At 48.8% G+C, this 15534-nt stretch overlaps 1 protein-coding gene across 1 annotated transcript; it reads left to right on the top strand.

Annotated features, from left to right (window-relative positions):
* Positions 1–2940: 2940 nt before the first annotated feature.
* On the top strand, positions 2941–15239 carry Klk13 (kallikrein related peptidase 13). The gene is made up of 5 exons (XM_021645784.2): positions 2941–3049; positions 8364–8553; positions 8652–8920; positions 11040–11176; positions 13954–15239. Exons 1-5 carry the CDS (start codon positions 2998–3000, stop codon positions 14134–14136), a joined length of 831 nt encoding a protein of 276 aa, XP_021501459.1. The 5' UTR covers positions 2941–2997; the 3' UTR covers positions 14137–15239.
* The last annotated feature ends 295 nt before the right edge of the window (positions 15240–15534 follow it).

The raw sequence follows: 15534 nt of genomic DNA, 5'->3' as shown, positions 1-15534 counted from the left end.
CCGACTTCCCACACAAGCTGTCACCTCATTTCACCTAGCATCCTCCCTCCTGCCATGCCACCTGAACCCTACTCTACCGGAAAGGAATGGGCTCAGCACCCACTGCAAGCCCTACCCCAGGGAGGTGGAGGCAGGCCAGGATGGGGAAGAGCACTGGCCTTTCAGTCACCTCAGCAGGAATGACCCAACCCCCTACCAACACCCACCCCAACACAGACGCTCAGCCTATATCTAGCTCCCATCACTGGTGTTCACCCACAGCCATCTCAACATCCTTCCACACTCCATCCTCCTCTCCCACCTACCTCAACCCAACAGGACCCTACCAGCACCCTTATCTCCCTACGGTCTGCAACCCAACCCTACCCCCAAACATAGCCTAGTACCCACCACCCTTCCCCCTCCCAGCCCCACTGTATCTCCAGTGAGCTCATCAGAACCACAAGAATCTTAATCACAATCCCCTTCAGTTCTTGCATTAAACCAAACTTCTCTTTCTAGTGAAGAACTCTGAGGTAATAGGTTCTTCAGTGGAAACACAAATGATCTGATTTTGAAACACCTTTGCATCTGTTTTATTGTCTTTGAGATGCTCTTTTTGCCCACATTGAGCAGCACTGGGCTTGAGCATGGAGCCTTCTCCAGCCAGACAGGAGCTCTACCACCGAGCTATGGCTGTAGTCCCTCACTGAGGGAATCTAGGCAGAGGCTCCACCACTCACCCATGCCACTAGTCCTTTTTGTACTTTGCACTGTGAAAAAAAAAAGTTTTGCTAAGTTGCACAAGCTGGCCCCTGAACTCTCCGCAATGCCCGCTGGTTTTGAAGTTTCTATCCTCCTGCCTCAGTCTCTCCAGGTTTCTAGGATACAGAACTGTGCTGTAACTTCCCATACTCAATGCTACTTTGTAACTTTAAATTGCAGGCAGCTGATAGCAATGCAAATATTCTTTAAACCCACAAAAATGAAATTTGCCAGGTGAAATTACCACTAAGGACCAGTGTGCTGAGCATTGGTTTGTAAATTCATATCAGCATTCCTTATTGCCTATATGCTGTGGGGCTTCTTTTCCTTTTTTTCAAGTCCATACTGACCTCAAACTCATCAAGTAGTAAAGGATGGCCTTGAACTCCTTGATCCTCCTGCCTCTACCTCCCCACTGCTGGGTTTACAGCATGTGCCCCTACACAGGGATGGCACTCAGGGCTTCGTGCGCACCAGACAAGCACTTTACTCCATCCCAACCCCACAACACCTTATTTCAAAAAAGAATCTTCTAACACTAGGCTTGATCTCTGCCTCCAAAGTTTAACTCCTTTGGTCCCGACTACAGCATTTCCTAATCCTATACCCAACCATACCCCCACCTCCCATCCTGTGAACCTTCACCCCACCAGCCTATATCTTAATGATGTCATCTCTACCAGCTCCCTCTTTCCAAACATCACTGGATCCCCATTCTTGGCTTGCTTCCAAATTCTGACCCCACCTCTGTCCTTCTTAATCCCTAATCCTGTCTCAACCACCCCCTGGGATTAACTCATGGGGCCCCACCTAGCCACAGTTCCAGAAGCCACCTACTCATTCCCCAAACGCCATCCCTTCCTCCTTCCTCTTCCTCCACTCCTATCCCATCCCGGCTTGCCCTCCCCTCCCCCCTCCTCCAGCCCTCTCCTTCTCCACCCACCCTCCCATGCACTCCATCAACTCTGCTCCTGAAAGGCTGCCTAGTTCAAACTACTTTCCCAGGCTCAGGCTCGGTTCCACACAAGCCCGGGGGCACTTGATACTCGCTTACGCCTGGCGCCTATGGTGGTGCTATGTGCTTTGTGAAGGAGGTGATGAGCGAGCGTATGTGGTCATCTCCTTAAATTTCAGAAGAAAAAAAAGGCTGGAGGTGAGGCTCCCACTGACTGGGCTGACTCTGATGTTGAGAGATAAGCTTGGGTTGCCCTGGTGAGGGGACTGGTGCTGAGGGACTGGATGGGGGTGAGTCTATGGTGAAGGTGGGATTTCAGGACAGCTCAGTGATGGTTATCTGGGAGCTGGGGCAGATGAAGAGTTTGCAGCATGGCAAGGGGGATGGAGGCGGGAGGAGTTTGAGAAGAAAAGTGGGTTTTCCCCCTTTCTGTGCTCTGATCCTGCCACAGGACGGTTCACAGTGGGTTCAACTCGGGCTTGGGCGGGGCCAGATCTGGGTCCCAGCTTGTCCCAGAAGCTCCGCCTCCAAAACGAGGGCAGAGCCCAGGCTGGGGGGGTGCCTGTCAACAGCAAGCTGAGCCATTGGGGGTGGAGAGGGGGAGCCAGCACCGGGAAATGGTGCGCGCGCTGGGGGAGGGAGCTCAGGGGTTAAAAGCCATGGGTCGGAGCTGAACTTTCTAGGCAGCTGGCAGCTGAAGTTGGCCCCTCACTCAGGTAGGGTCTCTGGGTGGGAGAGGGGCAGAGGCCTGGGGAAGGGGCGTTGGAGGGTGACAAGAAGGAGGAGAAAGGAGGAGGGATGGGTAGTGGGGAATCCAGGGCAGCTGAATCAGCGTGAGGCACAGTGGAGACAGCAACCTGCAGAGATGTAGGGAGCCTAAGCATGCAGAAAGACTAGACGCCAGGGAGGAGACCTCCCAGGGTCCGGGGCAGGCCCAGAGAGAGGAGAATGGGGCCAGGGGCGAGGAAGGAGTGATGGGTGAGAGAATGCTATCTGGACCCAGCTCTCAGAGTGCAGGGGAGGAAGGGATTACCTCTCTGGAGCATAGCAGGCCCTGGAGCTCAGAGGAGTGCATGCCACCCCTCCACCAGCTCCCAGGGCGTCCCACACACACTGGGGATGGAATTATGGGGAGGGCGAGACCCAAGGGTCAGGAATCTCAGAGTGAATAGAGCCAGAAAGTTCAAAATTACAAAGCACAGAGAACTCAGTCTACCTACGGGCTTGCTTTGCAATACCCACTTCAGCCTCTCGACCCAGGCCCCGCCCACCCTGCCCACCCCCCATCCCGGAGTATCATGTGGCCCCTAGTGGCTGCCATCTCTTGCCTGACCGTGGCCTTGTCCGGAGGTGAGTACTCAGGCACAGGGGTGGAGGCCGGGAGGCCACTCACGCCAATGGTGGGAAGGGTCAAGCCACGGGGAGAAGGCGTGGGACCCGCGCGATCCGCCCCCCGCCCACTCGGGGGCCAGGGAGGACACCCTGAGAGCCTCCTGCTAGGCCCTGTGTAACCTGATTTCCCAGCTGGGGTCGGCCCACCAACACTAGTGCCTTCACCTCTGACCCCAGAGAAGGCCCCAACCCTCCCTGATTTCTCTCAGGTCTTTGCAGCCCTCCTGCCCTACACACACACACACACACACACACACACACACACACACTCAAGGTTCAAATATTAACAAATGCTACTTTGAGCAAAACTGAAGGTCCTTGCTCCTATAGTTGTTTTCTTCTGCAGCATGGACTGCTGTCCTTAAGAAAAAGAATGACCTGCTTGTTGTGAAAGCCTTGAAATTTTATTTGATTCGATACTTTAGTGGCTTTGTTATTTGCTATTTGAGTCAGTGTCTCCTGTAGACCCAGCTGGCCTCAAACTTAGTATCTAGGCGAGGAAGGCCTTGAATTCCTAATCCTCCTGCCTCTACCTTCCCAGCATTAGGGATGACAAATGTGTGTCACCAGGATCTGTTTATGGGGTGCTGGGGATGGACCCCAGAGCTGTGTGTGTACTCGGCACACACCAGTTGAGCGACAAGCCCAGTTCCTTTCTCTGCTTTCCCATACACACTCTCTAGAAGCCCCACACATGCATGCATCATTCATTTATTCTTCCAGGGACAAACAGCAGGCACTGTGTGCCTTCTGCCTGCAGCGTCCACGCGTGTCTGGGGGAGCTGTGCAGACATTATTGAAACAACTATCCAAATAATTAGTTAGTTAATTGCCACCATGAGGTGAGGAAGAGCCTATCGGGAGCCTGGATATGTAATGGAGGCTTCCAGAGGCCTCCCCAGGGGGAGGAGGCCTTTGTTCTGACTTAAAGGGGGAGGGTCCACAGCACCTAGCACCCTGAACCAGCCCTCCCCTGGAGATGGGGTGTTGGCTCTGCATTGGTGCCACACCTAGGATTAACGCCCGTGCCCCTCCTGGCGCCTCGCCCTGGGCCGGGAGCCCCACATGCTGTGTCTTGTGGAACCCTCCAGAGCCCGGTGAGGTAGGTGCATTGCAATTACTTCCAGGACTCAAGGACAGCAGGATCCAGCCCCCAAGACACTGCCACACCTGAGTGCGTGGCACTCCCCAGGTGGTCCGCCCAGCCCCGTGCCCTGCTCCAGAGGACTGTCTGCATAACTTCTGACCTAAAGGGCTTTTGAAATTCAGCTCTTTAGCTTAGTTTTCCTGTTGTTCTTTTTCTGTGTACATTATTTATTTGTGTGTGTGTGTGTAAGTAAAGTTTAGCTGGACATACAGTCTAGACGTAGAGTGTTTTTCTAGCATATCTGAGGTGAGGCCTCAGGGCCAATCCCTAGGACTGCAAATATTATGCTATATTCTTAGTACACTATAGTCTACTTGGATATTAGCTATATGAATATATGTGTATTTATGTATATCTATGCATGAAAACAAAACGGTGCTTATTTGTTGGACCACCTCAAAATGGAGATACAAGGTCCTTTTTAATGGTCCTTCTTTTCTTCCTTTCCTCCCCACTTTCTTGCAGTACTGAGAATCAACCCCAGGACCCCATGCGAACTAAGGAAGTCTGTACCACTGACCTACATTCCCGGCCTTTTTTATTTTTTATTTTGAGATAGTCTCACTAAGTTCCTCAGGCCATCTGTACCTGGGAAGACCTTGAAATTCAGAGCTGAATTTGCAATCTTCCTGTGTTGGTCTCCCAAGGAACGGAGTGAACAGGCCTGTGCCATCAAGTCTGGCTTAAATGGCACTTTTTGACTTCTGTAAAATAGCTCCTAAAGATGGTAGAACCTCCAAAGCTCAGGTGCCTCTAAGGATTTGCTCCTTTCTGGTACTAGAGGAAACGATGAAAGTGAGGGTTTCAATCCCACCAGCCTCCTCAAGAGCCTTTGACACCACTGCACACCCAGAGTTAGACGAGAACTGGACCACAACTCAGCGTCTGAGTCTGCCATTTATCTATTCACTTTTTCATTTTTGAGACAGCGTCTCAGGTAACCCAGGCTGGCCCCAAACTCGCTATGTAGCCAAGGATGACCTTGAACTTTTCAGCCTCCTGTCCCTACCTCTTAGTGTCACCTTTGTCTCATTTTTGGCCCCACCCTTGACTCTTAGAACTGTGTGCTCCATCCCAGCATATGCAGGTGGGGAAACGGGCTGGTGGCTGAGGGGCCTCCCTTGTAGTTAATCGTGTAAGGTGCTCAGGCTGGAGGGTCAAAGGCAGCACCTCAATGAATCCCACAACTTTCTCTCGCGTGGTAAACACCCACAGCCAGCCTTCTGCGTCCACAGCTCCGTATCTGAGGAGTCAACCAACAGAGAAAAAAAAATCTTGTCAGTACTGAGCTCACATACACTTTCCTCTTGGCATTATTCCCTGAGAAATAAGGTGTAGTAGTTGTTTATACAGCATTTGGCTTTTATTAGCTATTATAAATCATCAGGGGTGATTTAATGGGATGAAAAGATGTGTAGAGGTTGTATGTAAACACTGCAATGCTTTATGCAATGGGTTTGAACATTCCTGGACTGTAATATCTGTAGGCTCTAGAACCAGTTCTCCACAGATCCCACGGGAGGACTGTGCTTTTCCTACTTGACAGCTGTGGCAGGTGAGGCTGGTGATGTGCATGCTAAGAGAGTGGCCTACTCAGGTGTAGATGCTCTGCCCCACCGCCCGCAGCTGTGTCTCCATTGTTGCCTGAGATACGCTTGATTTGAGGACTAAGACTCTGAACAGAGTGGTTCAGAAGACTGCTGTCAATGTGGCTTACAGTGAGGAGGAAGAGAGAGGGAAGAAAGAGGAAAAAGAAGATAGGGGAACAGAGAAAAAGAAGAGAAGAGAAGCATACAGAGAAAAGGGGAAAAAGAGGAAGGAAGAGAAGAGAAGGGAGAGGGGGAGAGAGAGAAACAGAGAGAAGGGAGCGAGGGAAGGGAAAGAAGGAAGCGACAAAAAGAGAGGGAGGTGAACAGAGAAGATGGGGTGGGGAAATGGAATTAGCAAGCCTGAAGAGATGGATAGCTAGCTGTAGCTTTGATGAGCATCCTTACAGAAACATGTTCACTGATGCTTGAGGTCCAGGACGGAAACCCTTATACTAGGGGCCCAGAAGGCTTTGCTGAAGAAGTTACAGGGATCTCACAGGGAAGGAGAACCCTATCATGTGCCTTCTGGATTCTCCATACAACAGCTTAAATGTCCCATCTGCACCACATCCTTATGTCTGGTCATGTGGATAAATGAATATGAAATGTGACTGGCATCCCCAAGGAACTGAGATTTGGATTTAATTGACTTCAAGGCCCACATGACTGGCATAATGAAACACATAGGTATATGATTGGCGTAAGGAGGAAGTACTAGGAAGGAGGGAACAGCAGGAGCAAAGAGAGGCTCTAGCGTGTTAGGAGAACAGTTGGACGGGCTGAGAACAGAGTACGCCAAGAGGAGAAAGGTGGAGATTGGGGCACAGTGGCTTCCAAGTGACGCAGGATGTGAGTTTGGGGGGCAGGAGCAGCGGGCAAAGGTCAACATCAGGTGTTTTCCTCTCATTCTCCACCTTCCTTTCTGAGACAATCTCTCCAACTGATCCTAGAGCTCTCCAACTCGGCTGGGCCGGCTGCCAGCAAACCCAGGGACCCTGCTGTCTTTGCCTCCCCCCCCAGCTCTGGGATTATAGGCACCTGCCATTAGCGTATGTGTGTGGGGGTAGGAATTCAAACTCAGATGCAGCAAGCACTTTGCCAACTTAGCCCTCTCCTCGTCCCTGTTGGATTTACTTCAGGACACGGCAAGAACGGGAACAATATGGCCTGCCATTCCTTGTTTGACAATTCCTTAAACTAAACTAGGAAGGCTGGATGCGGGGGGGGGGGATAAGCATTTAGGCCGCGTTCAGCATTCATGCAGAAATTGGTCCACGGTAGTGGCAGGGAGTTGGTGAAAATCAGATATTCAGGGGTGGGGCTGGGGCTGGAGAGATGGTTTGACGGTTAAGAGCACTGGCTGCTCTTGCTGAGGACCCAGGTTTGGTTCCCAGCACACACATGGTGCTTCACTCCAGCTTTAGGGACCCTGATACTCTCCTCTAACCTCTTCAAGCATCAGGCATGCACGTGGTGCACATACAGACATGCAGCCAAGACACTCAGACTCATGAAATAAATAAATCTTAAACATTTTAAATTGGGTGTTTAGGAGACAAACTGACTGGAAGACACCTAGTAAATATGTGTTGAAAGGATGGACAGACGGATGGTTGGATGACTAGTGGATGAATGGCTACATGGGGGTATGGATATGCGGATATGTGGAGGAATGGAATGGTGGTTGGGAGGATGGATAGATGGATGGATAAATGGATACCTGGATGCATGCACACATGTATGTATATGTGTGTATGTGCGGAACAGAATGGACCACAAGGGGAGAGGTGGGGATTTGGACAAAGAGGCTTCCAAGTGACACAGGACGTGTGTGTGTGTGTGTGTGTGTGTGTGTGTGTGTGTGTGTGTAGACCACAGGACAATATTAGGCATCTTCCTCTATTATTCTCCACCTTATTAATATCCGAGTGATGAAGAGATGGAAGTGTGTGTGTGAGAGGATAGATGCATGGGTGGATACATAGATGATGAGTAGATAAACATTCGAGTCAGTTGGCTGGTGGATAGGTAGATGAATGAGCGGATATTTATGTGTGTGTGTGTGTATACATACACATACATTTAAATATACATGGATGAGTGACTTGTGGACAGATGGACGGGTTGATAGCTAGAATAGGTGAGTGGATGGATGGATAGAGGGATTGATGGGTGGATGAATGAATGAACAAGTGAATGAATGTTGCCTCGGTAGATACGTAAGTCAATTATTTCACCTCAAGAAGATGTAGATAGAGAGAAAGTGAACCTCTGCTTACTGCTCCGCAAACCAATCATTCCCTAAGCCTTCCTCCAGTGCCCACTGGGCAGTCCAGCGCATCTATAGTACAGATAAAATATCTGCCTGTCTCGCCCCCACTGGATGGAACATGGCAACTTAGAGGCCAGCAAAGGAATCCTTAGTTCTTGGGGACCCAAAACAATAATCTGACCCTCTCCCCAAGTCCAGAACTAAAATGCTGGCCTTTTCTTCTTCCTTAGCCCAAATTCTCTAACGGTTTCTTCTCTTTGACAGGGATCTCCCGGGACTATCCCAAGATTCTCAATGGTACCAACGGGACCAACGGTTTTCTCCCAGGTGGCTATACCTGCCCGCCCCACTCTCAGCCTTGGCAGGCAGCTCTGCTGGTCCACGGACGACTTCTCTGTGGAGGCGTTCTGGTTCACCCCAAATGGATACTCACGGCGGCCCACTGCAGAAAAGAGTATGTGGCTTGAGTTTGGGATGGGAAAGAGGCTGGGGCTGGGGTGGGATTAGGTGGGCTTGTCTTCTGCCTTTTACCCACCACTTCTGCACCCACAGAGGGTACACCGTTCATCTGGGCAAGCATGCCCTGGGGCGTGCGGAGAACGGCGAGCAGGCAATGGAGGTGGTCCGCTCCATCCCCCATCCTCAATACCAGGTCACCCCCACCCACCTGAACCACGACCATGATATCATGCTTCTGGAGTTGAAGGCCCCGGTCCAGCTCAGCAGCCACATCCGGACTCTGCCACTCTCCCCAGATGACTGCCTGCCCACCGGCACCTGCTGTCGCGTTTCTGGCTGGGGCACCACCACCAGTCCCCAGGGTGAGTGCCTAATCTGGCTGCTAGAGTCCTCACATGTGGCTGAGGAAACAGGCAGCAATAGGCAGAAGAGGTCAGAGGGGCATTCTTTTATTACCTTTGTGTTGGTTTTGTGCGTGTGCTTGAGGGAAGGTGCATGTACCAAGGCTGTTGAAGAAAGGTCAGAAAACAAATTTCAGGGTTCCTGTCCTTTCCTCCCACCATTTGGGTTCTGGGAATCAAACTCGGGTCCTCAGGCTTGGCTGCAAGCACCATGACCCACTGAGCCACCCTGCCGGTCCTAGGCTCCCTTTATAAAAATAAGCATACATAAATGAAGGGATGTATCTTTTTAATATTAATGTATACAAATGGATGAATATATAAACTATATGGTGTGCATGTGGTGTGTGGGGCGGCAGGGGCCTAAGACAAGGTCTTACTAAGTAGCCCTGACTGTCCTGGAACTCACAAAGATCCATCTGAATTCCAAGTACTGGGACTGTGTGTGTATAAATATATATGATGATGATTTCTTTTATTTTAAATTCTATGTATATGTGTTCATGGGCTTGTGCATGTGAGTGCAGGTACCCTCAGAGGCCAGAAGAGGGCACCAGATTCCCTGGAACTGGAGTCACAGGCCGTTGTGAGCGGCCTGACATGTGTGCTGAGAATCAAACTCTGGTCCCCTGGAAGGGCAGCGAGTGCTCTTAATTGTTGAGCCATCTCTCCTGACCCAGAATAAAAGAATAGATAGTAAGCTGGGCCTGGTGGCACAAACCTATAATGCCAGTCACCTGGGAGACAGAGTCAGTAGGATGGTAAGTTCAGGGGCAGCATGAGCTACAGGGAAGAAGTCAGTCTGAGCTACACGGAAAAATCTGTCTCAAAATTTCTATTTAAAAAAGTAAAATAGGGCTGGCCAGAGGGCTCAGTTGCTACCAAGCCTGGCAACTTGGTTGAGTCCCCAGGACCAACATGGTGAAAGGACAGACCTGACTCCCAGAACTTGTCCCCTGACCTCCTCACACCTATTTGGCATACATACACATGCACACAAAATGTTTTTAAAAAGTAAAATAAAATTTAAAAGGCTGGAAATGTGATAGCAGTAGAGAATGGACCTTGAATATCTGAAACCTTAGCTTCAATTCTTAGCACCAAAAAAAAAAAAAAAAAAAAGGCTACAGGACAATGTTTATTATGTAATATCAACACATTATTATATTCTTACTGTAATACATATTTATACATTTATAATTTACACATTTGTAACATGTAATGCATTAATAAGTGTATCTTATGAGGGTGGATGAACTATTAAAAAGTGTATTATTTAGGTGTTTTGCACATATGCCTAACATATAGCACAAAGTATATCAGCGGACTCGCCACAGCGAGCCCTTGCTCTCTTCTTTCTGTATCCTTCTCCCCTCATACTTCTCTCCCCACCACTGATTTTTCCTGTTCTCTCACCTCTTCCCACCATTCCTTGCACCCTCCCCAACTCTAGTTCTCTCTCCCTTTCCACTTCACACACACACACACACACACACACACACACACGTGGTGTGTATGCATGTGTGTGTGTGTGTGTGTGTGCACACATGCGCGTATGCATTGAGCATGTGGAGTCTCAAGGTTGATATTGGGAATCGTCCTTGATTATTCTTCCATTTTATTTGTTGAAGCAGGGTCTCTCAATCAAGCCCAGAGCTCATTGTCATGGCTGGACTTGCAAGCCAGCTTGCTTTGGGGAGTTCCCTGTCTCTTATGAGGCTGGAATTATAAGAATCCCACCATGTCCACTCCCAGCACTTACATAAGTGTTAGGGATTTGAACTTGGGACCTCACATTTGCATGGAAAGTACTTTAACTACTGAGGTACCTCCCAAACACCCTGCCTTCTGGACTCTTATCTCTTCAGGTCTCCCCATTTCTTTCTCCCCCTGCCCCAGCCCTCCCACCCGCCCCTCCTTTTTCCCTCATCTCTCTCCCATGTCTGTCCTTATGCTTGTCTCTTTACTACTGTCTGCCTCGTCCTTTCCTTCATCTTACTCACCCCATCTCAATTTCCTGCCCACTCTGACTCTTTAACATCCAGGACAAGCCTCCTCAGATGGTCTCTCTCCTTCCCAGTGAACTACCCCAAAACCCTGCAGTGTGCCAACATTGAACTGCGCTCAGACGAGGAGTGCCGGCAGGTGTACCCCGGGAAGATCACTGCCAACATGCTCTGCGCTGGTACCAAAGAAGGCGGAAAGGACTCCTGTGAAGTGAGTCATGGAGAGTTTTGGGGACATGCAGTCCATTTCCCTGACACTGCATCTCCCTGACTCTCCATCTCTTTGACTCCATCTCTCCGGCTCTCCATCTCCCCGATGCTCCATCTCCCTCATTCTCCATCTCCCTGATTCTCTATCCCTCTGACTCTCCATCCCTCTGACTCTCCATCCCTCTGACTCTCCTCCTCTGTGATTCTCCATCTCTAAGATTATCTGTCTCCCTATCTTAGGGTTTCTATTGCTGTGAAGAGACGCCATGACCACAGCAACTCTTGTAAAGGAAAACATTTAATTGGGGCTGGATTACAGTCTCAGAGGTTCAGTCCATTATCATCATGGTGGAAAGCATGATAGTATGCAGGCAGACATGGTTCTGGAAAAGGAACTCAGGGTTCTACATTTAGATTGGTAGGCAGCAAGGAGAGACAACCACTTAAGCTTGATCTCTGTGACCTCAAAGCCCACTCTCCCAGTGACACATTTTCTCCAACAAGGCCACACCTATTTCAACAAGGCCACATCTCCCAACAGTGCCACTCTCTATGGGCCTATAGAGGCCATTTTTAGTCAAACCATCACATTCCCCTCCGTGGTCCCCACAGGCTTGTAGCCGTATCAAAATGCAAAATGCATTTAGTCTAATTTCAAAAGTCTCCATAGTCTATGACAGTCTCAAGCATCTTTAAAAGTCCAAAGTTTAAAGTCTCTTCTGAGACTCACACAATCTCTTAACTGTAATCCCCTGTAAAATCAAAATGAAGAAGTAGATCATGTATTTCCAACATATAACAACACAGGATATACATTACAATTATAAAAGGGAGGATAGTAAGGGGATACTGGACCAAAGCAAGACCAAAAACCCGCTGGGCAAAAACCAAACTCTGACTCTCCATATCTGGTATCAAAATGCTCTTCAGAACTCCAGCTCCTTTCAGCTTTGCTAACTGCAACACACTTTTTTCCCCCTTTGCCTGGTTTTACTCCTTGCCAGGTACCCCACAGCTCTGGCATCTCCAACATCTTGGGGTCTCCAAGGCAATCCAGGCCTCACTTTCACAGCTTCACACAATGGCCTCTCTGGGCCCCCATGCTGGGACACCCCTGCCACATGCATGGTCTCAGCAGCTTTTCTTAGTGGAGGAGGGAGATTTTTAACCCCTTTCTTCTGTCCTTGACTCTAAAGCCAGAAGCAGAATGGTCAAGGCTGCCAAGATCTGCTGCTTGCTGGGGCTGGAACATGGCCCCGTGTTTAATTACATCTTTACTAGCTTTCTGTTTTCAATGATTTCCTTCACTGCCTAAGGTTTAGATGTCCTGGAACTCACTCTATAGACTCTGGAATGCTGAGATTAAAGGTACACCACTATACCCAGCCCTAAGCTTTTTTTAAATTCCCTTTTGCAAGTGGGAAGGAAGTTTAGTGGGTAGGATCTTGCACTGTGGTCACTACTCCCTTTATTCTCTTTAACATCAGGCTTTTTTCTGTTGTGTTTATCTACTTGAATACAGAACTTAGCTTCACTCAACTTTCTGGTGCCCCTTTTCTCTTCAATGTACAGTTTGTAACTTTTCTTTGTTCAGTTTGCTACTTTTCATTATAGATATGCTAACCATGGACACTAATAGCCACAGGAAACAGTCCATCCTAGGCTGTTTTAAAAATCTCCTCTACAAATGCAATGAATCTAAAACTCTCTACTTTAGCCTCACGCAGATTTTTTTGAACAATGGCAGAAAGCAACCACATTCTTCATCAAAATATGACAATAGTCTCTAGGTCACATATTGAGAATTTTTTCCTCTGAAACCTCTTGAGCCAGGCCCCCACAGTTCAAATCACCCTCAGCACCGCTGTTCCTACTAGGATGACCCGCTAAGTCCCTGCTGAAGTTTCCAGCAACTTTTCTAATTTTAAGTTCCAAAGTACACATTCCTCCAAACAAAAATATGGTCTGGGCTATCACATCAGTACCCCACTCCTGGCACCAACTGCTATGATTTAAATATTAGATGCTGTGCAAGAGGTATGGTACAAAGAGGTTTACTGAGCCATGAGGACAGAGAGAGAGAGACAGAGAGACAGTGGGAGAGTGTAAGAGAAGAGAGAAAGGGGAGTAGGGTGCTTCGGGAGAGAAAGCCAGAGAGAGAGCTGACAGCTGTTTTCATCTGCTCGCACCAGCACACCTTCATGGCGGCTGCAGGTGCTGACATCAGAGGTTGCTAGGCAACCTAAAGGCAGGCTGCTTATACGCTAACACCAACTTCTGTCTTAGTTACAGCTTCTATTGCTGTGAAGAGACACCATGACCATAGCAACCCTTATAAAGGAAAATATTTGATTGGGACTGGCTTACAGTTCAGAAGCATAGTCCATTGTCACCATGGTGGGAAACTTGGCAGAATACAGGCACACATGATGCTGGAGGAGGAGCTGAGAATTCTACATCTTGATCCATAGGTAGGAGAAGGAGATGGCCATACTAGGTCTAGAATAAGCATATAAAACCTCAAAGCCTGCCTTCACAGTGACTTGCTTCCTCCAACAATGACACACTTCCTAATAGTACCACTCCCTATGGGGCTATGGGCCTATTTTTATTCAAATCACCATACTCTCCATCTCTGTGACTCTCCTCTCTGGCCATCCTACTGATGCTCTATCTCCCTGACTCTCCACATCTATCTTTCCCTCTCCTCCCTATATCTCCCCATCTCCAGCTTCTGTTCAGCCTTATCAACAGCCCTTCTCTCTCTCTCCAACCCAGGGGGACTCCGGGGGCCCGCTGGTTTGCAACGGCAAACTCTACGGCATCATTTCGTGGGGGGATTTTCCATGCGGACAGCCCAACCGACCTGGCGTTTATACACGAGTCTCAAAATACCGGCGTTGGATCTGGACGATCATCAGAAACACTCCGGAGCAGAGACGGACTGAGGGCATACAATAAAACTGGGTTCACTTGCCTGCCTCCTTCCCCTACTATGGCTATCTCACTGTGCGTTCCTCCCTTCTCTGTCACACCTGCCCTAAGGGGCCCTTTGGAACCACAGACTCATATCCACTGACTGCCCTCCACCAGCCTTGAATTACCCCGTTAACTTGAGTGCTCTAAACCAAACACCATCCCCATCACAGCTATGTCAGCATGTCCACCATACACTGGAGCTGACCCCTGACTATGCCAGTTCTGTGGATGCACTTAGTCATTTCACTTCCTCATCTCAGTAGCATCTTGTAGATGGACCTTCCCTCACAGCTTCTTGGAGCGCTAAAACTGTTTACTCCTTGACAGCATTGTACATTTTATATTCAAGAAGTTTCAAGACTTCTGTGTTATTTCATTCTGAAAGGTTTGTTTTTTTTTTTTGTTTTTTTTTTTTGGTCCAGAATATTCTGCCTTGGCCACATCTTATGCACTTCAAGTGACCGCCATAGGTACTCTGCATAGCTTAGATATCACACTCCAATATCTAGACTCAAACTACATCCCATATTCTACAAGGCCCAGCCCCTGTCAACTCTGTCCCGCTTGAGTTGCCGCCATCATGGATCAATAGCTCTCTGGTCCCTACAGTTACAGGATCCAAAGGGCCTCCTTTCTAGATCTTCTCAACCCCACAAGTCTCCATTCGTCTCCCCCACAAACATCCTTACTCAATAGTCCTTGTTTTCATACCTTTGCCTATGACCCTGCATCCGCTTAATGCTAATCCCTGCTTTGAATAAGTCATAAAACTCACAACTTCCTTGCTTCCTTTTTTTGTTTTGTTTTGTTTTGTTTTGTTTTGTTGTGTTTTGCTTGAGACATTGGTCTTGCTTGGCAGCCTGGGCTGTCCTGGAATCCTCCTGCCTCATCCTGCAGAGTGTGAGTATGACAGGTGTGCGCCGCCCACACCCCGCTCTGTTCTCTTGCCTTAGAATGGGTTCACAATTCATCCAGAGAGCATTGTCACAGCGGTCAAGTCTATTACTCACCCTACACACTCACCACTGGATCTGAAGTGTCTCAGAAACTGTAGTCTATATACACTGTGCTGGGTGTTAAAAATACTGATTTGTTGTTGTTGTTGTTGTTGTTGTTCAACAAATAATGGTATCACCAGAGCTGGGCACCGTGGCAGACACAAGTGATAAGCAGTGATTAAGATGTAAGTCCAAGCCAAGTTGTATGGGTGTGTGGGGGGTGCACATCTGTCATCCCACATCAGGAGGGGGAGGGGAAGGACGGGGTGTTCAAGGTCACCCTTGGCCTTGAAGTTTGAGGCCATCCTGGGCTACATGAGACCCTTTCTGCAAACACTAGGAAGGAAAAACCATGCTAGGTGTGAATGGATTGAGGAGGTGG

This window comes from Meriones unguiculatus, chromosome 1, assembly GCF_030254825.1.
Source record: "Meriones unguiculatus strain TT.TT164.6M chromosome 1, Bangor_MerUng_6.1, whole genome shotgun sequence".
NCBI lineage: Eukaryota > Metazoa > Chordata > Mammalia > Rodentia > Muridae > Meriones > Meriones unguiculatus.
Note: the sequence above shows the minus strand (reverse complement) of the source record. Positions and strands in the feature narration are given on the sequence as shown.